At 42.8% G+C, this 25,721-nt stretch overlaps 1 protein-coding gene across 1 annotated transcript; it reads left to right on the forward strand.

Moving 5' to 3' along the window:
* Positions 1-964: 964 nt before the first annotated feature.
* LOC149473013 (proteasome assembly chaperone 3-like) lies at positions 965-9,613 on the forward strand. The gene is made up of 3 exons (XM_089681981.1): positions 965-1,048; positions 5,708-5,930; positions 9,337-9,613. Exons 2-3 carry the CDS (start codon positions 5,715-5,717, stop codon positions 9,487-9,489), a joined length of 369 nt encoding a protein of 122 aa, XP_089538107.1. The 5' UTR covers positions 965-1,048; positions 5,708-5,714; the 3' UTR covers positions 9,490-9,613.
* The last annotated feature ends 16,108 nt before the right edge of the window (positions 9,614-25,721 follow it).

A 25,721-nucleotide genomic window follows, 5' to 3' on the forward strand; every position in this document is an offset into this window, starting at 1 on the left:
GAGACCCGTCCATTGACGTGTATAGACGGAGACCCGCCCATTGACTTTTCTTGGTAATATACTTTTTATATTTATTTTATTTTTTTTTTTCTACACGTATATCTTTATTTATTTATCATTTTATATATTTTTTTTCTACACATATCTTTTCACGTATATATTTCTGCGCTACTGCATCACTTTTGAGTGCTCATTTATGTGTTATATTTGATATTTTTTGAAGTAACAGCAGCATTTTGTTTTTATTTGTTTGTGGTTTATACATTATGCACGCATGCAGCACAGTTTTTTACTTTCACATATTGATGTCAGGAATAGTCCATTTTCAAGGCTGTTGGACCGCAGGGTGGCAGGATCTGAAGGGACCGGTCTTGTGTGGGAAGGATAAGCAGGTCAGGTAAGTATGTCAGCTGTCCTCTCCCCTAGAACCAAATGAGCAGGTAAGTCATGTAGTGCGGACACAGCCCCACTCCACGGGCAACAAAAAATGTTTGCTCTAAGCTATGCTTTAAGAATAAATTGCATTGCAGCGCACCTGGCGGAACACAATGCGATTTCATACACTGCGGGAATACAAACAATAATCGCACACGTTCATCCATCACACAAGTGTGACTGAAGGCTCTGCACTGTGAGCTCTGTGATTGCAGGTACTGATGTGAATGAACATATGTAATGTGCTGTGTAAATTAGTAGCAGTATACCTGTGATAAATAAAATGGGTGAATCCTGGGTGTTAATCTTGGATAAAAACACTATATAATAATGTAAACATTATAGACATGCAATCCATTTCACAATGCAATGACATTTCTATACCAATAAAGTTGAGAAGCCCTGCTCCATAAACTGAGAATTTCCTCTCACTAAATAAAAAGTGTCTGTCAGTAGGTGTCGCTGGTACCTTAATTTTCCTCTGTCCATGCTGTTCTGTATAATGTTTGTCGTTATTAATAAAGTTGGAGTGTTCTAAGAGCAAAGTCTTCTGGGAGTTGTAGTTTTTTTTTCTCCGGGTTGTTCGATTGTTGGAAGGGAAGGCGTGAGTGAGGTGAGCTGGAGGGTGGGTGCCGAGGAGAGGAGCAGAGGGTGATGATGCTTGGAGTTTACACATGGCCCAGTTTTCTGAGGTATACAGTTAGTGTAGGCCTCAGGCCTGGCTGGAGTGATCAGAGCACAAGGCTGGGTTTAGTTTATGCCTCATCATCAGGAAGGCTTTCCTGCTCAGGCTTCTGGAGGAACTCCTCCTGCTGTGGAGCTTTGCTGGGAGTTGTAGTACTATAGAGAGGACCTGTCCCTCCAGTGAGGAGGCAATGTTGTTTTATTAATAGTGGGATCTGCCTGTCTTTTCCATACATTGTATATACAGGTGTAGCAGCACCCCTCCAGTCACAGGTATAGAGACCCCACCATTTACATGTATAGAGACCCCGCCATTTACGTGTATAGCGACCCCGCCATTTACGTGTATAGCGACCCCGCCATTTACGTGTATAGCGACCCCGCCATTTACGTGTATAGCGACCCCGCCATTTACGTGTATAGCGACCCCGCCATTTACGTGTAAAGAGACCCCGCCATTTACGTGTATAGCGACCCCGCCATTTACGTGTATAGCGACCCCGCCATTTACGTGTATAGCGACCCCGCCATTTACGTGTATAGAGACCCCGCCATTTACGTGTATAGAGACCCCGCCATTTACATGTATAGATAGACCCCGCCATTTACATGTATAGATAGACCCCTCCATTCACAGGTATAGATAGACCCCGCCATGTACATGTATAGATAGACCCCTCCATTCACAGGTATAGATAGACCCCGCCATTTACGTGTATAGAGACCCCTTTACTAACCTGTATAGAGACCCCTTTATTGATGTATATAAACGGAGACCCCCTCCATTGATGTGTATTAATGGAGACCCCCCTCCGTTGACATGTATAAACGGAGACCCCCTCCGTTGATGTGTATAAAAGGAGACCCCCCTCGTTGACGTGTATAAACGGAGACCCCCTCGGTTGACGTGTATAAACGGAGACCCCCTCGGTTGACGTGTATAAACGGAGACCCCCTCCGTTGACGTGTATAAACGGAGACCCCTTCCGTTGACGTGTATAAACGGAGACCCCTCCGTTGACGTGTATAGACAGAGACCCCTCTGTTGACGTGTATAGACGGAGACCCCTCCGTTCACAGTTCTAGACGGAGACCCCCCCATTCACAGTTATAGATGGAGTCCCCTCCATTGACATGTATAGACAGAGTCCCGTCCATTCACCTAAGGGCTGCAGGAATGCACTGTACTCTTTATACTTGGCTATGGGGCCCGTTAACATTGTTGTGTTACGTCAGCGTGCATTGTGTTAAAGGATAAATTCACCTTTTAACAAAAAAAATGAATGCACATTTTTTGCTGGTAAAAAAAATGTGCATTAAGCCTCGGTTCACACTGATGCGGTGCGAAATTAGCAGCGTTTTCAGTGCGAATTCGGCACCGCATCAGAATCGCACCCAGTTCATGCGATCTGCTGTGGGTGTGTATGTTAAGTTAACAACACCCTTAAATGCGGTCCACAAAATGCGGTGCGATGTACAGAATCGGATCTAGCCATGCTATCCGATTCTAGTGCAGACCCAAAAAAGGGTCCTGCACCTCTTTGGTGCAGGTGTAGTGCGATTAGAGCCATACATAATGTATAGCTCCAATCGCACCGCACACAAATCGCATGTGATTTGTATAGGAATGCGGTGCAGTTTGTATGCGAATCACATGCGATATACCGCACCGCATATGTGGGAACCCAGGCTTACTATTTTTTGTTTTGGGAGCCTGGAAAGCATTGCACCAGCTGTCAGCAGACTATCAGTGTAATCTATCTGCTCATACTGCAAGCAGATATACTGACACGAAGAATCTATAAACTACCACAACTATCAACAGTGCCGTGGTAGTTCATCGAGAACTACAAGCCGACAGCCGCAAAGGTTGCTGGAACTTGTAGTTTTCCCATTCGCAGAATACTGTAAATGAGTGATGTGGGTGGAGCCTCGCACGGCCACAGTTTTGTTTCAATTGTGACAGCTAGCAAGGAGGAGAAGATCCCCCCACTAGCTGTCACTACAGGGATCATGGAGAGCGGAGGCCGGTCCTACAGTAACATGTTACACCCTGAATATGGGTTTAATGTTATGAAAGGTGAACATATCCTTTAAAGGCATAGCCCAACGTTGTTGCCACGTTTCATGTTACACCCATATTTCACCCTTATTAGCTCTGTGCTGTGGGAATGACGTCATGGTAGTTCGGCCATTCAAGCGGCTGGAGCCCATGGACTTGGAAGGATGACTGGGTGAAGGTGGAAGCCCTGACAGTGCACCACTGGTAGACTTCATTTTAAAGGACACGTTCACCTTTGGAAACATGGTACATGTTCCATCTGTTTTTTGGGTGATACTTGTAACATGTTCCCGCTACTGAAGCCTCTGTCAGCTCTGCTGTATCTAGTGACAGCTAATGGGGATGTTCTCCCCCCTCTTGCTGTCACTATTGTTTATATAAAGCAAGCATGCAGGGCTCCACCTGCCCACCTGGCTGCATCATTTATTCTCAGAATTCTGTAAATGTAAAACGACAAGCCCTTTGTGGCTGTTGGCTTGTAGTTCTCCGTAAACTACCACAGCGCTGTTGAGCATTGTGGTAGTTCATTGGCTCTTCTTGTAAGAGTGTATTGGCTTGCCCGTACGAGGTACGAGCACACAGATACGCTGACTCTTCTGCAGGAGTACTGCATGGCACTTGAGCACCAGGCAGGAGAACGGGTGGGCACAGCTGGATTTGGTGTGCTGAGAGCTGGAGCCAGCTGTCATCCATGATGTGGGTGGATTCCTGCAATATGGTCGAGATCGTTCCAGAGCCTGGAGTGGCTATGTGATGTAATTGGATACAGTGGTGTATTAAGGTTTTGTGCTGCCCTAGGCAACGCAAAAATCGACTGCTTCCATCCCTGCCCCAGTGGTACCGCCCCCCTGAAAAATGCCTCCTTGTGGTAAATACGCTCTTGCTCTCTGCCAGGTATAGACCGCCCCCCTTCAGTTCAAACCCCCTCTCCATCAAGTATAGACCCCCCCTCCCCACCAGGTATAGTCCCCCCTCAGTACAGACCCCTCCACTCCCTGAGTACAGACCTCATTCCCCTCTAAGTATAGATCCCCCCCTCCCTCAGTATAGACCCCCCCCCCTCCCACTAAGTACAGACCCTTCTCCATCATTATAACCCCCCCCCTCCCTCTCTCAGTATAGACCCCCCTCCTCTTTTGCTAGTGGGGAGGCGGGGGGGGGGAGTCGGATATGTGCAGGGGGCACTTTGAGAGGGGAGAGGGCTTGTGTGTGTGTGTGGGGTTGGATTTCAAAACCAACTTCGAGCATAGATCCTCTTAACCCCCCAATCACAAATGTTTTACTTTTTTAACTCTGATAGCAGGCAATAGCCTGCTATCAGCTGACTCTGGGTCACAGGAGAGCAAAAATAAGTGCACTCCTGTGACCCAGAAGAGAAGTATGGTAACAAGAAAAAAAAACTTTGGCCATACTTCGTTTTAAATGTCCAGGGGTGCAAAAATGTGCAATTCTACCCTAAAGAAGGTCATGTTTTTCACACACAGATGTGAAAGGGGGTTCAGGGTGTCGGGGTGTACCGTAATACATAGCCCCACCCTCAAACCACCCCTCCCAATTCCCCCCTCACTTACCTGAATAGCAGGGTTCTTCTCCTCTCAGCATTCAGTGTTCTTCTGAATTCTGCATGGCGCTGTCTGCCCAGATGCATCAGGCACCCAAAGATCTGTAAATGGAAAGACTTTCAAGTCTGATCTGCCGCCACAGCAGAGGGATTGATAGATCTCAGTGGAGTATAAGTACAGTGACATCACCATACTCAGAGTCCATTGTTTACCTCTTCCAGCTCTGTACCTTTTTACAGGTCCGGGGCTGGAGGCGTCGGTGCATTGCACCAGCCATCCACCGATCATGATTGCAATGCTCTGAAGGTTTGAATGCAAAAAAATAGTTTGTACTTGTTTCCTTTTATTAGTGTTGGTACATTCCAAAAGGTGGACTATTGTCTTTAACATAGGCCATTCAGTTGACTGGGATGCCCAGTGCACTAAAACCCACCAAAAAAAATGCATGTACTTATTTATTTTATTTTTTTGTTATGCAGCGCACTGCAATGAACTGTAGTGCATTACTGTGAATTGTGGTGCACCACAACACACTTCCATCTGAAAGAGAAAAGCACTGCACCAATGCACGTAATGCTCAATCTACTATGGTACAATGGTGTGAACTGGCCATTTTCTTGGCCTTTGCACCTTCCATGTTTGATGTCGCCATCTTACCATTCAGTCTTAGCTCACAGGATGATAAATAAGGAAAAGAGTTGTGATTCTCACTTGCGAGTCGAGAAGATTGCTCTGCCATGGAAAGTGTTGGGGTGCATGGCTTTACATCAGATATGCTATTGAGAAATATTCTTTTATATTATGAATAAGATGTCATTATTGGAACAGCAGTATGTGGTTCAATGCTGCCATGTTTGACAGGTACAGTGTGCTTGCAAGATGCACATCATATTTAGTACAGCACACTCCAATGTCTCTAGCAGGACCTGAAATTAATAGTGTTATCATTTGTTGTCATGAATAGAGGGAACATGGAAGGACAGCCTGTGGTGACCTCCAAGCAAGCTGAAGAGGTGATCAATGGGTGTGCTACCCAAGTGGTCTGCTCTGCCTTCACAGATCATATTCTGGTTGTGGTGACACAGTACGGGAAGTTGGGAACGCTGGTCTCTGTGACGCCTAACACAGTAGCTGGGGACTTGGGAAAACCCACCCTTTCCACTGAAGTCCTTCTAGGATGTGATGAGGTAAGCATAACAATCAGTATGATTTTCTTCTAAAAGGACAAGGCATAGGCTCGGTGGTTAGCACATCTGCCTTGCAGCACTGAAGTCCTCAGGTTAAATCCCAACCAGGATACAATCTGCATTGAGTTTACATGTTCTCCTTGTGATTGCTTGGGTTTCTTCTGGATACTCCAGTATCCCCCTAAACTCCTATCATGCTGTTGGGCTAATTGCCAATGACCGAAATTGGCCCTAATATGTGTGTACAGGTCTAAAAGTTCCAGCTGTGGCCTTTTATTACAAACCCTGTTAACACTCCCCTAAGTTTGTATTTTAGGCCTGGAGCCACAGAAAATTAGGGTTCCAAAGTTAGTAGCGCACCTGAAATCGCATCATAGTGATGACAGTAGAGAAGGGATGTTAAAGCCATTATTGTAATTTAAAACCTTTGCATAAAACCTGGCTTTCTCTATAGTATTCACATGGGCTACGACTCTTCAAGAAACAATCCTCAGTTTAAAGATCAGTTTTGGGTAGGTGCTGCAAGGGTGAAAGGTCTCCTGGCTATTCATACGATTTGGGACCACTGTGGGGCACCTGTGCATTCTCTGCTATTTTCACATTACTGCTGGGCATCATTATTTCTAGGGGCCGTTTGGGATGAGTGAATCTTTAGATGGATTGACCATTTGATCTTAGAATTGTAATATGGAGAGGCCTGACTCTGCATATAGAACACAAGGTTTGACACCCAAGGCCCCTGTTTTAGGAGGACTGAATCTAATCTGTTATGTATAAAGTGAAGACACCTAGAAGTGCCTGAATGCATCTTCACCAGTCTCTAAATTCCATTATGCTCTAAGCCAAAGCTCCCTACCTCTCACACTTTCCTATTGGCCAGTGAGGCAGCCCATTATAGCCATGAACCAACAGGAATGTTTGGAAGGGGGAGAGTGAGCAAGTTTTGACACTATCGGGAATTACTGCACTCATAGGTGCTTTCACTTTATACTCAGCAAAGATTTTGGTTTAAAATGAAAAAAACACTCTCCTAAAAAATTAAATATAATTCCCCACAGCACTACCAACACCTTCACCCCCAAAGATGTACAAAAAATCAAAAAACAGAAAATGCTGTACAATAAACCCTCCAAAGCTATGTGCAGTCCAAAACCCACAAGTCCAATCTTTAAATCAACTTCTTCTTGTGTTCAAAAATTCCTCCGTTAATATACCTCAAAAAGAAAAAATATTCACATACTGCATTATCCTTTTATATATATCCAAATAATAGTGACTTTATTCAAGTGAATACCCAATCACGTTAAATTAACGTGATTGGGTATTCACCTGAATAAAGTCACTATTATTTGGATATATATAAAAGGATAATGCACTATGTGAATATTTTTTCTTTTTGAGGTATATTAACGGAGGAATTTTTGAACACAAGAAGAAGTTGATTTAAAGATTGGACTTGTGGGTTTTGGACTGCACATAGCTTTGGAGGGTTTATTGTACAGCATTTTCTGTTTTTTGATTTTTTAAAGATTTTGGTTTGTTTTTTGGTTTTTTGGTTTTTTTTCCTCTAAAGTGGTTGTAAACCCTTAACCACTAGCCTACAGGGCACTTATACCCCCTTCCTGCCCAGGCCAATTTCCAGCTTTCAGTTCTGTCGCACTTTGAATGACAATTGCGCGGTCATACAACACTGTACCCATATGACATTTTTATCATTTTTTGTGACAGAGCTTTCTTTTGGTGGTTTTTAATCACCTTTGGTTTTTTTATTTTTTCTTAAACCAAAAACCACTGAAAATTTTGTTATAAAATTTTTTCTCCCTCACTGATATGCGCTAATGAGGCTGCAGTGGTGGGCACTGATAGGCTGCACTGATGGGCGGCACTGATGGGCGACACTGATGGGCGACACTGATGGGCAGCTCAGATGGTGTGACAGCTCGAGAGGAGAGAAATGCGATAACCAGCATTTCCCTGTTTACATGTGATCAGCTGTGATTGGACACAGCTGATCACATGACCGAGCCGACATCTTCGGCTTTTTCCGTGATCGGTGACCCACTGTGTCCGAGGGACACAGCGCACCGCCGATCTCCGCGCTGCGCACTCCCTGAGCCGCGCATGCGCGGTGAGAATGGGAGGACGTCATATGACGTCCTCCCAGAACAAGAGAACCACCTTGCGCTTGTCATTGGACTATATGGTGGGCGGGAGGTGGTTAAAGTATAAATCTTTTGTTTTGAATAGAGTGGATGGGGATTAGAGCCCCTGTCAGGTTTTTATTGCTGTCTGTGCCCCCTTTAAGGAGATTCACCCTCTCTATTTGTGATATTAGTGATTAGTAATTTGTGATATTAAGATTAGTAATAAAGGGGAAATCTTCCAATGGGGACTCTAGTTCTGGTGACCTGAGGGATTTCCTCTCACTTCCTGTTTGACTATGGGACAGGAAGTGAAGGGAAATCTCCGCAAAGGGACACAGATGGTGGAAAAAAAATATGACAGGGGTTATAACCCTCCCTTGCTCTATCCAAAATGAAGAGTTTTGCCCATAGTTTTACTTTAAATGTACTCAATGAAGTGATTGGCCCCAGGTAATACACAGAGATGAAGCAAATCCTCCTACATAAATTGTACCTTTCTATCTGCAGTCTCTCTTTCTCTACATCATTCAAAGTGCTGAATTTATAAAGCTTGTCTGAGAGTTTAGAAGAAAGGGGGCGAGGAGCTAAAGTTAAACTCTGCAGAACTCAGTGAGGAGACCCCTAGAGCTGATTGGAGGGAAGAGACACCCCCCCTCCTTTCACAGAGGAACAGAGCTGAGGCTCTCAACCTGCTGGAGATCCCCCCCCCATCACCCTTTTTTCTCTTGGTGTCAGGAAAACTTGTCATATTGTCATACAATAGAGTCTTGTGCACAATAGGCTGTACACTTTGCAAGGTACACTATCATAAGGAGACTTTTCATCAGAGCTTAGTGAATGTTATGCAATATGAATATCCAATCATGTGTAAGGATAATAAAAAACATTTTGCTTGCACATGATTGGATAATGAAGTCAGCATAGCTTCACTTCATTCACTAAAGTCTGGGGAAACTTCCCTTGCAAAGTGAGACTTTCCTTGCAAAGAGAACAGTCTGTTTGCCTTTAGTAAATTAACACCCATAAGTTTTGGAATGTGGTTGTTCCCATAGTGAGGAGAAGGATATAGGGAAATTACACTGTGCACTTAACCAGTTACCTCTGCCCTATAGCATTTTACTGCTAGAGGGCAGTTCTCCTGTGCAGAATCACGTATATATACGTGATTTTGCACTTCCGCCTCATGGGGGATAAGGATTTCCTAAGGAAATAAAAGTCCACTTTTTTTTTTGTAATCCTATTCTTTGTTCTTATTTTTGCAGCCTCTGGTTCACGTATGTGCCAAGAATTTGGTTAGCTTTGTATCTCAAGAGTCGAAGAACAAGCCGGTACTTCTAGGCATTGCACTAAAGGACAAAAGTCCGGACTGTATTCCTGCACTGAAAGCCCTGATAAAGAGCTGTCAGGTTTGGTGATGGACTAAATGTCTTCTGTAGGGTTTACCTGGAATAAAGTTGCTGTAAATGATGATTGAATACATTTAGAATATAAATATTGAATATTGCATTAACTTTGTATTAAATACATTTTATACGTAAACTTTACTGCTTGAGCTCTTTGTTTTTTGAGCAAGAATTATGTTTATACCCTGAACAGTGTGAATGCCCATCCTGTATCTGTATCTCTGAAATCCTGAAAGGTTGTGGGGTGTGCAGCCAATGGGGACCAATATTCCATAAGTTTTATTTTCTGTTTTACTTCATGAACTAATCAATCAAGATATTTTTTTTGAGAGAGATTTCTGTATGACTTAAAAACATCAATTGATTGGCTTATAGAGTAAGTGCCCGTTCATACCGGTGTGATATGTGGATTGAAATCGCACCTGAAATCACATCTAATGAATGTGAATGTCTGTGTCTTAACATTTGCGATTTGCTGTAGCGTGATTTCTAAAGTAGTTCTTGCATTACTTTTTCTGCAGTTTTGTTGCTATTTCACATACATAGAATATAATGGAATCGCACTACAAATTGCAAGAAATCGTTGAAAATCTTCTCAAGTAGCAATAAAGTTTTCAGAAATCGCACCTGAATTCAAGCTGAAATTACACACAAATTGCACGATTTTAAATTGCAGCAGTGTGACCGGTGACTAAAAGAGCACAGATTACTTATGGAGTACTGATCTCTTGTAAGTGTTCAGGCTCGAGAACTGCACCATGGGAGGAGGTCACATGCTCCTCCATGTAAAGTAGCAGTAGTGGCTGTATTAGAAGGACGTAGGGGTAGGGAAACGTGACAAAGGGAAGTATGAGTGGGAAAGTGGTGATCTGTAGAAAGGCCTGCCTGAAAAGGTAAGTTGGCAGAATTACATGAATAATAATGGTGTGGGGGAAAGGTTATGAGAGAAGTATGTAGGCTTTCATTGCTGACCACTAAAAATGCCAGTTGCTTGAGTACATTACTGATTCCTTATTTACTATTGCTTCCTGCAATGAAAAGTGCTCCTTTAAAGGAGGAGGTGGGCCTTCTATTCATCTGCATCTCATCCATTCATAGAGTGCTTTTCATTGCAGGAAACAATAGTATAGCTTTTATGAATGGAGCAGGGGGGCGGAAAGGTTGAGAGTAGTCAGCAGTTTTGAAGAGTGGCTGTGAAAAGCTCAGTGGCTTGGATTAATTCCCTTGGCATCGGAAGATCACAGTGGGTATCGGGACAGAGGACAGAATATTTCAAGCAAAATGTTTAATTCAATGTAAAATCACCCCTGGTACTGAAAAAAATATATTTAACTAAACCTAAGCTTCAAATTATGGTTGTGTTCAAGCACAGCCTCTTGTCACCTATTCAGTACGTTCATTAGGCAGGTAGACTCATAGGCAACTTAAAGTGACAGGAAATGGCCTCCTTATTCTCCAAAAATAATCAATACACATCTACTACTTGAAGGCTAAGTTCACCTTTTGAAAAAAAAAAGAATAAATGCATATTTTTGTGCAGGTAAAAAATTTTTTTTTTTTTTCTAAGGAGCCTTCTGAGCATTGCACCCGCAGTCAGCATATCACAGGTGCAATGCCAGTCTCCTGCAGACTCTCAGGATAGCTGTCTGCCTGTAATTCCTACAGGCATGCAGTTATTTGAGAGCAGGAAGATCAATGAACTATGAAAGCGCTCGTAGTTCATTTTTACAACTGCAAGCCATCAGTCGCAATGGCTGATGGTACTTGTAGTCTATTCATTCACAAGAAACTGAATGACAGCCGCACTGTTTTTTTTATTAAGTTGTGACAGCTGGTGCGGGGAGATGTGCAGATGCTGTAACATGTTACATGTTCTACCCTAAAAACGGGTGGAATATGTAACGTGTTTCAGAAGTGAACTTATCCTTTATTGGCCTTGTAATTTATATTTTATTACGGTTTTTCTTTCATTGTCTTTCTACCTCCTTGTCCTGATTAATTTTGGGAGACAGCAACATTCCTGCATGCAGTGATGCCAAGGATTGTTTTTTTTACTAAAGACATGTAGCAGAATACATTTTGGCCTAAATTTATGATGAAATTAGATTTTTTTACTGGACATTTTTTAATAGCAAAAAGTCAAAAATATATATTGTTTTTTTCTCAAAATTGTTGGTCCTTTTTTTTTCTTTTTTTTTTTTTTAATCCGCACAGGTGATCAAATACCACCGAAAGAAAGCTTAATTCATGGGAAAAAAAGGACGCAATTTTCATTTGGGTTCAGCGTTGCATGACCATGCAATTGGCAGTTAAAATAACGCAGCGCCGTAATGCAAAAAATGGCCTGATCAGGATAGGGGGTAACTCCTCAGGAGGGCAAGTGGTTAACTCAGCGCTCCATAACATTGCATTGCTTTACTAATGCGCCACAACTGTACACTTAAGTGTTAATGGGCCCTAGATGGGCTGTAGGGAGCACAAATGTGGAAGCATTGATTTGTAAATGGGCTGGTATAGCAGTGATATGTCTCTGGTCTGACTTGCATGTTCCCCCAACAACCTCCATAGCATGTCTGCAGTCTCTGACCATCTTGTTTTATGTTTACAGTCTTTGACCATATTCTGTTACATGTCTGCAGTCTGTGACAACTTTCTGTAGAATCACATTTTCTGAATATTATATGTGACTCTAGGTGGTGTCAGGGGTGGTGTATGAGTCCCCCAAGTTTTTTTGGCTATCACACATATAAACCCTAATTAGATTACATTGACACAGGTCATCTGTGTTGAAATACATTACTACAGAATACAGGCTGTATTGTATGTGTTGGTGTGCACTGCAGTAAGGTAGCCCATTCATTTTGAGTGAGCTGGCAACACACCAGAATGCAATATTTTACAGATGTGCAACATTTCTTTCAATGCAGCACACAGGTGGTATGCTAAAACACATGTGTGATGTCGTGCACTGACCAGGTATTTGGGGCCACAGTGCACTAAGTTATCATGATGTACCACATTGCATTATTGTGTGTTGCAATAGCCAGTCATAAAACGCTTTTTACCACGTTACAACACATTAGTGTAAATAAAACTTATGTACGGGCACCCATATGTGCTAATAGTGTTGGATTTGGGTTCTTAAACTAGGATCAATTAAGGCCTCATTCATATGGGTGTACCTAACTCTACAACTATACAAAGTGCTGTGCTTTCTTGCACAGAAAGCATAGGTGTTCCATGAATTTATGTGCAAGCAGTCGCATTCATGTCTGTTGGGATGCAGCAACTGCACAGACACTGCTGTTGGTCCTACTTTGACATCTGTCTGGGTGTGCATCCCTGGACGCACTCTTCATTCAGGGATATAGAGTTGCACCCAGCCAGCTGTTAAATTGGAACCAGTGGCTGTGCCCATGCAGCTACTGCATCCCAATAGACATGAATGAGACTGTCTGTCTGCATGTGGATACCCTGAACACCTGTACATCCCGTGTGGACAAAGGTGGCCCTTCGCACAGGTATACAGATAGGCACAACTGTGTGAACAAGCCAAAAAAAAATGTTGGAAAAAATACATTTTCAATGATCAATGGTCTTTTTTTAAATGGTAATCTCTATTCCTTACTTTTATTAATTTACTAATTCGCTATAACAAAGCTTTAGATTATCTTTCTTCTGGCATGTTGGAAAGTAAATCCCCTATTCAATATTGTACAGACCTGACTACATTAAAGCCCCCACAGTGCAGACTGCCCCATAATGTTTATACATTGATCACAGTAGGACAGACTTTAGCATCATCAGTCCTCGTACTCTACCACTCTCACCCCTTAAGCTGGCAATACATGGTTCAAAATTTGCCTAGTCCCAGCTGAATTTCAATCCATGTATGGGCTAGTTGGTTGTACACAAGTCAATCAACTTGTGTACAACCAGCCTATTAGGTTTTTCCCCAACAATTACTGTGGCTGGCTATAGCCAACAACACTGATTCATTGTATTCTAATGTCGGGGAAGGCTCCCTGCCGGCAGAACACAAAAACGCAGTGGAAGTGACTCCCCCATGTACTTCAAATGTGTGGATGGGGAAATTGGCACTTTTTTAATTTTGTTCAACCCCCTGGCTGAACATAAAAATGTATATTGTATGGCCAGCCTTACCTTCGGTATGTCTTTTGGCTCATCATTGGCTTTCCTACACTTGGCAGGGTGCATTTGTGACTCCTGCCATACCTTTGAAATAGGAAAGCAAAACCTTTTTGATAATTAACATGTTCCTTTTCAACAGCTGAATTGTTTTCTGATTTCTAACCTCCTATGATTGGGCAGTTATCTGAAAGCTAAAAGGAAATTAGATCCTTCTGGTAAAACGTATAGATAAATATGGTGCCTGTACATGTTAGAGGTAAAATGGAAGGTGGCGGTTTATTTAACCTCTTCTTGTCTGGCCCATGTCGATAAATGGCCGGACAGGAGCGCTGCCGATCCGGTGCCTGTGCGCGCTCCCTGGGAGCGTGCGGCACCGCGATCGGTGCCCGCTGTGTCCAGAGGAACATAGATTGCTGGAACACAGATTGCTACATGGGACCTGTGTGAGGTCCCAATTCATATGATCACTGAACACAGATTGCTGGAACACAGATTGCTATACGGGACCTGTGTAAGGTCCCGATTCATATGATCACTGATTGGCCAATCAGTGATCACATGAACAGTAGTAAACAAGATGTCACTTCCTAACATTGCTTACTACTAGTGAAATCTGTAAATGATCGCAGAGGTCACGTGGTACAAGGCTATTCACAACAGCTTTCTACCATGTGACAAGCTGTGACCAATCACAACTCGCACAGTATTTCTCAATGGCTGCAGGAATGCAGCCAGAGAAGGAGGAATGATTGTTTTTACAGCCTTTATGGGTGTAAAAGCGATCAGTGTAAAAAAAGTAAAAAAAATCCTCATCACCCCCCACAAGTAGTACAGTGTCACCATGGTGACACTGTACTGCTAGGGTGACAGTATGTTAAAAAATATAAAATGTAAAAAAAAAAGTTTGGTTATAAAGTAATTTGGGTTATTTTATTTTATTTTTTTTACTAAAAAAATAGCTGAATACATTTTGGCCAAGATTTATGAATAAAGATTATTTATTTGTAAACTTTTATAAGAAAAACACTTTTTTTTCAAAATTGTTTTACTTTTTCATTTATATAGCAAAAAATAAAAATCCCAGTGGTGAATAAATACCACCAAAATAAAGTTTTATCTGTCTAAAAAAAAAAATGCTAAAAAATGAATATGGGTACAGTGTTGCATGACCGTGCAATTGTCATTCAAAGTGTGATAGCACTGAAAGCTGAAAATTGGCCTGGACTGGAAGAGGGTGAAAGTGTCCGGACTGGAAGTGGTTAAAGTACAAGTTTAGGCTATATCATACAACACCTTTAAATGCTGCTTCCCCATTGCCTCCCATTGGTCTTCATACATTTAAGCATAAATCACATTTTAAATACCTAATTTCCTTGTTTTTTTTTCCATGCAGTTATGTGACAAAATCTCCGGCTTATCTGTGTAATGTGCAGGGCTGAGAATGGGGCTTAATTCCATAGAGAAGTCACATCACCCACCTGCTTCCACTGCATTGTTGGAGTGGAAGAGAGTTTCCTCTCACCAGCTGCATATTACCAGCTTTGCAGTCAAGTTAATACATAGAGAAACAAGATGGAAAGGCATTTAAATTGTGATTTATGCTAATGTATATGAAGGGCAATGGGGAGGCGTGGAGCCTTGAAGTAAGCTCTGACTATTTTGGAGACTGGAACCAAATTTCTGGCTTGACATTTTGGAAGTCAGCAGAGCAGAGGAGAGGAGAATGCAGTACTGCTTTCCACTCTAGGAGAATAAGTGCAGAGGAGGTCAGGTGGTGCCTGCAGAGTGAACGTTCCTGAGATCAAAAACATCAGATAAATTGCACCTCAGGCTGTCTCTTAATTAATCAGAATTTTAGATTAACCCCTGTAGCTAGGTTCAACATGTTTCTCACATATCTGAGTTCACTTTAAAACAATGATAAGCTGTTCAGACACGAACATTTTACACTAAACCTACTGAACTATTGTGCACAGTTCTAAGTGGTTTTTATGGAGTCGACACATATGTCTTTTTCTCTTCCTAGAGGGTTGGGAACCCTAACCTCAAAGGGCTTATTAAATGTGAATTGTGTCTTGAGCTGAGGCTGTGTCTGCTTCTCCCATGTCTCCTTGTTGGCCAATAAGAGCTAAAACGTGGCAAGAGTCTTTTGAGTGAAGCTGTACTTTGGCTGTGTAGGGCAAAGCAACATGTTCAGTTTAGTAACCTCCCTTGAAGCAATGCATATTCATCTCTCATTTCCATAGTGCTCCACTCTATTGCAACAGTGAAAATGACCAGTTCTTTTGGGTATAGAGGAGCATGTTACTCGCTTCATGTGACATCAACGGTACTTGGTGATTGGCCCAGTGTTGTCACATGGATGTTGGTAACATGAACCCGTTGCTTTGCTCTGTACATGTTCACTTTTAAGCCAATTTGTTACAGTACTTGTAGGAACCCTGCTGGTTTTTCCCAGATTCCTCACAGGACCTCTTTCCGGGTCTTCCAGGATCCCTCTTGATATGTCCAGGAATCCTATGAACTCCACTACCTCCAGAGTTATCAGTAAAGATGCTGAATATGTCCTGTGACCAGAAGAGTATTTAACCCTTTCACGCCGACATAGCACAAATAGGCGACCTCACAGAACTGAGCTTTTTTCCGTGGCGCTGCATATTGCATACCTGTCTTTGTTCTGGTGGCACGCCCAACAGTCCGAGCCGGGACCCAGTACCATCATAGTAGAACTTTGTAGGCTGCCTCAAGAGTGACTGTATTAAATGAACATTTCGCCACCATCCCCCAGGCCTTACGCCAATCCTCCACCTCAATCAAAACACCCAGATCTCTCTCCCACTGAAAAACATAAGGCAGGGGCAATGAGCAAGACCTACTGTTAAGGGAGGCATATATTACCGAAATAAGGCCAGGGGACACTGGGTAATGCTGACAAGCGTGCTCAAAGGGCGTTTTGCAGTAAGGATATGTAGAGGTAGGACGGAGGGATAGGACCCAGTGGCTCAATTGCAAATACCGATAATATTCCTGTGGCGGGACCCCTCTGGATTCTCTAAGAGACTCCCAAGATGGAAGCGTATGAGTGCTCAGAAAATCGTGTACAATAACAAAGCCATGGGAGGTCCACCAAGAGAAAGAAGAGGGATGTTCTAGGCCTGGCAGAAATAAAGGATTATGAGTGATCGGCAAAAGGTGTAGGAATGACGAAATCAAATTCCCTGAATATTTAACAGAATCCCAGATTCTCAAACTGAAGCATAATATAGCTCAAATCTGAAGGGTGCAACTTAGGCAGGAGCCAACGCAATGTAGTTAAGGAAAGCGAAGAACAGTTGGGTAATTCCAAGAGTACCAACAATGGAATATCAGTCGTGGCATGAAGCATAGACAACTGGGAAATCTGAGCCGCCAAATAGTATCTAGAAACGTGTGGAACTCCCAAATCTCCCTGTAATCTATGGGTATACAGAGTGGCTCTAGGCACTCTTGGATGTTTACGAGCCCAAATAAAACTGAGAATCCGGCTTTGTAGTACACGAAGAAAAGACGCAGGGACATGAATAGGGAGAGTACGGAAAAAGTAAAAAGATCTTATGACTTAGAATCATCTTAACAGTATGTATCTGGCCAATCCATAATAAAGAAGGAAACTGCCAAGCATGAAGCAGGGAAGTAACGGAGCGCAGTAAAGGGTAATAATTGGTCGAAAATAAGTCAGAGTAGGAGGTCGTAAGTGTAACGCCAAGATAAGCCAGAGAATGGGATGCCCAACGGTAGGAAAATTGAGTCTGCAACCGTTCAACCAGGTCAGCAGGGAGCGTAATATTCAATGCCGTGGTTTTAGACAAATTGATGCGAAGGCCAGATATAGTCGAGAAATGGTCCAATATGACCTGGAGATTGGGGAGAGTGATGAGAGGATTGGTTAAAACCAAAAGGGCATCATCCGCATAGAAGTTGGTCTTGTATTGAATGCCGGCATAGGGGACACTAGAAATATCCGGGTGATTTTGAATGGCTGCAGCTAAAGGTTCAAGAGCGAGAACAAAAAGAGCAGGTGATAATAGGCATCCCTGTCTTGTGCCCCTGAAAATAGGGAAGGATGGGGAAAAAAACCCTGCATATTTAACAGAGGCCGAGGGAGACGAATATAAAGCTGAGATCCAAGCCAGGAATGGGTCACCAAACCCCCATCTAGACAGCATATATGTCAAGTATTCCCAAGAAAGTGAATCGAACGCTGTATAAATGTCTAGGGATAAAAGAAACCCTGGTATCTTGCGGTGATGTAAAACATGAATGAGATGGATGACTTTACGGATGTTATCAGCAGTTTGTCGCCCGGAATGAAGCCAACCTGATCTCGATAAATAAGTGGGATTAGATACTTATTAACTCGGGTGCTCAGAATCTTTCCCAGAATCTTCAAGTCCAATCTTCAAGTTTAGCAGCGAGATCGGTCTGAAAGCTTGCGGGTCAAAGGTATCTTCAGCTTTCTTAGGGATCATAGTAATATGCGCCTGAAGAGACTCCAAGGAAAGCCGGGAACCCTGCTTCAAAGAATTAAAAAAGGCCACCAAATGAGGAACCAGAACGGTGGCAATTTTTTTATAATAGAGCCCAGAAAACCCATCTGGTCCTGAAGCCTTGGAGGCCTTCAAAGATTTGATGGCTTGGTAGAGTTCAGATTCAGAGATATCCGCATTCAGGGCATCTCGGGCTGCATCTGATAAAGAGGGTTGGCGTAACTCTGCAAAAAAGCTATCAGCATGTTTGGCGACAAAGGTGTTCGGTTTTTGGTAGAGAGAGGACAAAAAATCCGCAAATCTATGAATAATCTTCACAGGGTCCGAGGTAAGGCCACTGCCCCTCATGCGAAGTTAAACAGATTTATGCGTGCGACCAAGCGAATTAAGTTTCTTGGCCAATATTGGCCCCGGTTTATTGGCGCATGTATAAAACCTATGTCCGGCCCAACGTAAGGCCTTCTCAGCTCGTGTAGTGGAAAGAAGATCAAGTTCAGCAGCCACCACATCTCGAGCCTTCCTATTGGCCGTAGTCGGGCAGGCTTTCCAAATAGCATTCACCACGGCCAATCTCAAGGTCAATTCCAACATCTTCTTCTCTCTAGCCCGTTTCCTGGACGAGGCAATTTGAATTAGATGACCCCTAATGGTAGCCTTGTGAGCTTCCCACAGAGTGACGGCCAAGGATACAGTACCCACGTTATCTGTAAAATAGGATTGAATGTGCGAAAGAACCTGGGAGCAAGAAGCCTGAGTGTTGAGCAGGGATTCATTGAGTCTCCACTGAAAAGAGGGCCGTGCCATACCAGAAAGACTTAGCGAAAAGACCAATGGATCATGATCAGACCAGTGTGAGGTCGAGATGACAATCTTCTGAATTAAAGATAAATGTAGGAAGGAAATGAAAACGTGAAGTATTCTACAAAAGCTCAAATGTGGGGTCGAATAAAAAGTGTATTCCCACGACGTAGGATGTATTTCCCGCCAGACGTCAACCAAACCATAAGCTTGCCGCATATCACGCAATTTAGATTCCTGAGAAAGATCGTGGCTAGGGGTCCCTCCCGCCGGGTAATGGCGATCGACAGAGGAATTAAGAGCAACATTCGAATCACCCAGCAATAAGAGGATACGTTCGTTGGTGGTGCAAAATCACCTTTAGCAAGTGAGAAAAAAATTTGTGTTGAAATCTATTTGGCGCGTAATAACCCACCAGGGTCACCTCCTGATCCCAAAGGGAGGAGCAAATATCTACCGGTGGGGTCAGCTATTTCCAGGTTGCAGGTAAACAGCAGATTACGTCTAAAAGCGATCACCACGCCCCTATGCTTCTCAAGGGCCAAGACAGAGAAAAAGGTCGGATAATGTGGGAGAGGTAGCGTGGTGCGGAGGATTGAGAAAACCTATTCTCCTGTAGGCAGACTACATCCACATCTTGGGACTTAAGATGATGGAACACCTTAGAACTCTTGGTCAGAGAATTAAAACCATGGATATTTTGAGAAACAATCTTCAAAGGTTTTAGAGCCATACTGAGTTAAGGGAATTTAGCTGCCAAAGAACGCTAAAAACAACGGTCTATGCCTCAAACGCACCCTTACTCAGTGGAAATTGCGACCTAACCATAAGGACGCACATTGGGGGTGGCTCTACCACCGGGCACAGGGGTGCGTCATAACCAACATAATACATAAAACCTTCATGGGGAGGGTAAGGAAGGGGAGAGGGGAAGAGAGGAAAAAAAAAAAAGGGGGGGGGGGACAAAACAAGCAAAAAAACAACATCAATTACATTACCTTAATAATGCATAATATGACACCATAACACATAAAGAAAATGTAAAGAGGTACACAAACATACCAAAAAAATGGAAAGGAGGCATCCCCGGGTCACGGCCCCGTTAGATCGGAAGCCGGCACCAAATATATAAGGCATGTGACCATGAGCCAGGGAGGCCTTCGGTATATATAAAAAGGTACAATAACACCACAAAAAAAAAAAACCCAAGGAGCCAGCGGGAACTGGAGATCCACATAAAAAGCCGGCGGGAATCGAGGATCACAACCAGTGCAGATCAATATTGCATAGAAAGATATTGCAGACTGTAAAACTAAAAATAAGCAACATCAAAAACATACGAAAGTTCACCCAGCAAGGGCCAGTCAAGCTCTCCGCTCCATATGAAATGCGGAGAGTCACATCAGTGGAAAAGTGAAAAATCTTACTCATCCAACCGTACTCAACCTGTATCAGAGCGGGAGGATCCGACAATGGAGGGGTACTAGGGAGGGAGCGTTTACGGCTGCCAACTTTCTCCTAAATACGCCCCAGCTGAGATGAAGGAGGATGGGAACCGGAGGGCCGCACCAGGCTGTATCCCTTGAGGGCAGAAGATGTAGCGCATCCAGGGTCGACTTGGCCTCTTCCGGATTGTGGACAACATGGCTCCGACCTTGGTACGTGAACATAAGCTTAAATGGAAAGCTCCATTGGTACTTGATGTGACTGTTCAGGAGGACGGACGTGAAGGGTTTCATCTGTCGACGTTTCTGGATGGTGCCAGATCCGCGAACAGCTGGTACGGATGACCTTGAAAGCGAAGATCCTGCTTGTCTCTGACAACACCCCCTTGATATCAGAGAAAAAAAGACTGCTCCAAAAGTTGACAGCTCTTATTTACCACAAAACCACAAAACCAAGGAGCAACTGTCAAGTCGTATGAGAGCCAATGTACCATCTTGCTTGTTCGATTGGACTCTGCAAGTATTTACCTTTTTCACCTATTTGTCTTGGTTTTGGCTTTTTTTTTCTGTCTCTGTCTAACACCCTTTTTCTGTTAATATTTTATTTGCACCATTTTGACCTTTTTGATTATTAAACCCTGTTCTGAAAAGTGTTGAAAATGTCCCTAAGGCTTTTAATGCAAACTAAAAGAATCCCTGTCTCTTGAAGAGTGCTACTGTAGTATAAATCTCCAAACATACCTGTCTGTGGTGACAGTGCGTGTTACAGACGCTTATTCTTAAATCATAGTTGTTATTGCTAAGATTGTGGTGGTAAAAAGGTGGTGGCGGGAGTTTAAAGGGTTAATTGTTTCATTAACTTAGCTCAGTGTCAATTGCTCTGTAAAGCTGTTGGCACTTAGACTGTGGTACCGCAAGCTGGAAAATCTTTATGCAGGGTGCAGCTGAGTGTGGCATTCCTTTGTTATGAGTTGATGAGAAGGGCAGGGGTCGGGCACCACGTTTGTCACACACAGGACTTTTATTCAGAAGAGAAACGTTTTTCCTTCTATTGATAAAATGCCTCAGTGTTACATTTTTTATTTAAAAGTAAAGTATAGTGTAATTTCAGTGAATACATATTTTTTTCAATTATTGCAGTGTTTATCTAAAAGTAATTTTGGTAAGTCTATCATATTTTTGCAAGCTTGGTCTTTGCTGTGTAGCCACCAAAAGGAGCTTCCAGTGGTTCAGTGCAATAACTCTCTCTCACTCAGCAACTGTTGATACATAGTAAAATGGATTAGGAAGCCAGAACTAAATAGGAAAACTAATAAACATGAATCAGAGCCTACATATGCACTTAGCCCTGGTTCACATATGTGTGTTCCTGGGGGCTGCATTTTGCACGGGCATGAAAGCCCATTCATTTTAATGGACTCCCGTGCCCCTTGACACGCAGGAATAAGTACCTGCACTTCTTTGGAAACCGCAGCTCGCACAGGAACCTCGGTTGCCATTTCCAGTGTGGGCGGCGTTCCATTAGAATAAATGGCACCCGCCCGCGGGTCTGCATTCTTCTGTGTGAGTGGTGCGGCTGCATGGATTTTTGTGCGGATCCGCAGCGGCACCACCCGCACACATGTGAACCTAGCCTAAAAAATATAGCTGACCCTATGTACACATTTATGAACAATTTACAGTATGCTGATCTACATGTTTATCTTTATGTAAACCATGAAATGAGTACACATTCCCTTTTATCAAAATGTCATCCATTATGGTGGGCATTTAAGACTTATTCTTGTTGCTTCACAGCTGTCGATCTTGACTAGCTTTGCACATAATAAGTGTGGCAAAGGGAATAAAACGAATCCAATGTCAGGCGTGAGACTTATCTAATCTCTGGAGACTCCAGGAGATGGCTAGAAAGTGAAGGTTTGCAGAAGGCCAGTAAAAAAACAGAAAAAGCTCCACTCTGGCTAAACTTTCTCCAACACAAACTCTTCTTCCTGAGGGAACAAAGTGGAATCAGGATTACATAATGTATGCTTGATCAATGTTTTACAGTCTGGAAATCAAAGATTTAGCACTAAATCTACTGTATGGATAGAGTGGTGTGGTAGAGGTATTCCTGACCCTAAGGTACTTTAGTAACTGAACTGTGTTGTTGACTGCTGTGACTAGAAAACTACCAGATGCTCAAAATATTTTGCAGTTACCCAATGGGATGGGAATTATTTCAACCTTAGGAAAAATCAGTGTGTAAAGTGATGAAAACCCCATGGACACTTGGGTAAAGCTGTTTCTTGCTTTTGAAGATACTGTGACTTGAGCTGCACCTCCCAGTCTGTAGCCAAGGGAAATCTACTCATACTGGGATGAAAGATTTGAGTGATGAGAGATTTAATTTTTGCCCAGAGATGGGCTTTAGGTATATATCCACTTCATATCTACTGTGACTATTTAAACAAAGAGCCTTAACCTCCCTGGCGGTATGATTATTTCAGATTTTTGGTGCTGAAAGCGGTACCATTATTTTGCATGGAAATATGTAGTTTTTTATTGTAGGCCTGTAATTTTTAGGAATAACTCACTGAAATCTGTCCGAACAAGAGTCTAGTACACATCCCGGGTATGATAAAATTTGAAACACGAAATCATAAATTAGAATTTAATAAATAATCATAAAAAATAATAATATAATAATAATACATTTAATTCAATAATATAATCAAACCGAAAACACTGAAATTTGAAATAGAGCGCCAAGTTCGTACATTGCTGAGCAAAGTCGCAAAATCGTTTTCAGTGTCTGATGACGAATTTCCCCCACGAATCATTATCACTCAATTCTGCAAGTGGTTCTGATTTACTATCGCTGTTCTCTAGCTGGTCTAAAACCGCTTTTGACCTAAAAGGACACTTTTTGGACGCCATGGACGTTTCTCAGTTTCCAGGCAGAAAGAACAGACAAAATGCAGGCAGGGCACAGGACAAAGCACTAGGGACAATATGTATGTGAAATGGGTTGAAACAGCAATGTTTTACTATGAAAAATTTGTTTTGAAAAAAATTAAAATTTTTAAAATTTTCAAATTTCCCACCGCCGGCGGTGCCCGTACGTCCCGACGTCACAGGGACCATAACACAGAAGCCGGATGCTGGCATCGGCCGGAGGAGATGGCCGGGGACGCTGCAGGGGACACATCGTGGGAGCGAAGGACAAGGTAAGTGCTGCAGGGACTCCCTATGCAGCGCCGCATGGTAAGCCCGAGTGTAGCTCGGGGTTACCGCTTTTGGCACTAAAACTCTACCCCGAGCTACACTCGGGAATACCACCAGGGAGGTTAAGTGTTACTAAACCCACAACAGGAAAATCAGTCTCTATATGGAGTAAAGCATGCTTGTTATACTCACTGTAGAACATAAGGGGTTAATCATTCGCATTGTATAAAAAGGATGTCTGATCCTGTCTTCTCTGATCCTCCCCATTCTTCTACTGTCCCCGATTTATCTGCTGATAGAACATAGCCTTGGGGGCAAGCTGTACATGCTCAGTTTGGTGTGTATTGCTAGTGTGATCAGCACAGGGCCAATCAGCACTGTCCAGACAGAAGTTCAGGGCTTATGCAGCCTCATAGGACAATCAGGGGAGAATGAAAGCTCCTCTTAAAAACTTTAACTAGTGCTCTGCTGGACACTGATGGATGTCACAAGACTGCTATAAAGTGCTGATGAGAAAAGGTATTTAGCAGTTTATATTTACTAAAATAATTGCATTTTCATGTCCTGTGTACTGTGGGAGACCAGATATAGTGAATGCAGGGTCCTGGGTTTAGTAACACTTTAAGGATATAAATGCCGTCGTACAGACTAGGTATAGTTTTAAGTGAATTTTAGCATTTTGTTTTTTAAAGGTCTCTCTGTGAAATGACACAGAAACAAATAATGTATGATAGCCTTCAATATTGTTTAATAACCTTGGTGACCTACCTGCAGAGAAGGGCATAAACGCATCTCGTTTTACAAATTTTCCAGCTTCACCTAAAAAGTGGTTTGGGCTAAACTCATAAGGTGTTTCCCACTGAGTCTAGTCATACAAAACAGAGGAGAGGAAAGGAATGACCTCTGTATCCTAAAAAGAGAACAACATTGTAGTTTTTAATAAGAAAGTCCATCCCTAGGCAAAACATGCACACCCTCCCTGTCTAACATATTATGGAGGTTTTTTTATTGTGAATCAATAAATCACAGTGGCTAAATGGTTAGCACTTCTGCCTGGCAGTAATAGGGTTGTTGGTTCAAATTCCAACCACGGCACCACCTGCCTGGAGTGCATGTTCTCCCTGTGCCTGCGTGGGTTTCCTCTGGGTACTCTATTTTCCTCCCACACTCCAAAAGACATGCTGGTAGGTGAATTGGCTCCTGTCTAAATTGGCCCTAGTAAGGGACCTTAGATTGTACACCCCTTGAGGGTTAGGGACTGATGTGAATGTACAATGTTAAAGCGCTGCATGAATTGACAGCGCTATATAAGTACCTGAAATAAATAAATAAGATATACTTACCTACATCCACTATCTGGGTCCTTAAAGTTGCCATTTCCAGGTGGGGATGGGGGGGGGCACTAATCCAGTGTTGCAGATGTGTCTACATAGGTCAATACCAGAACTATTTTGTTGCCCTGTTTCTGCGCTCTTTCTAGTTTTGAGTGTTGTATTTTGAGTAAATCAATGGACATGCACACTAGTATTGATTGGTGTTTCCATGGCCCTTGTAGAACCTCTGGCAAGTTTTGACAGTTGACTGTCTCGAATAAGGACACAATGTAGCAACAAAAAATTTACTTCATAAACCCTCCCCGCTTTACCAGCTGAAATCATTTGTTGCGGAGACCAAGTCGAGATATTCTCCCCAATTTCTGTCCCAGTTACACAGAAGGAAGTGAGGAGAAGACTCCCAATTAGGAACATACACAACTGTAACCTGAAAGGGGTTCAAAACAGAAAATGTTTGTTCTGGAGTTCCACATTAATGCATATAAAGTAGTAACAGTTAAAAAGTGTGTGTTCAGATTATTAGACATATTAGGTATACAGTGATCTATGTTTCTCTAGTGTTGCAGGCATAGGTAAAACAGTTTAGTTGCAAAGGTGCTGGAAGTTAATTTAAAATGTTGGGTCTCAGACCTTCTCTCAAAGTTGTGTGATGTTTAATCTGGTTGCCCACTCCTGGATATGCTCTCTCACTTTCTCCTCTTTTTCCTTTTCCTTACCTCCCCCTCCCCCTTTTTTTCCCCACATCCAATTTGTATGAGGTTTGGGAAACCAAACAACTATAG

This window comes from Staurois parvus, unplaced genomic scaffold, assembly GCF_062004578.1.
Source record: "Staurois parvus isolate SC_StPar_1 unplaced genomic scaffold, SC_StPar_1.0 ptg000018l, whole genome shotgun sequence".
Lineage (NCBI taxonomy): Eukaryota > Metazoa > Chordata > Amphibia > Anura > Ranidae > Staurois > Staurois parvus.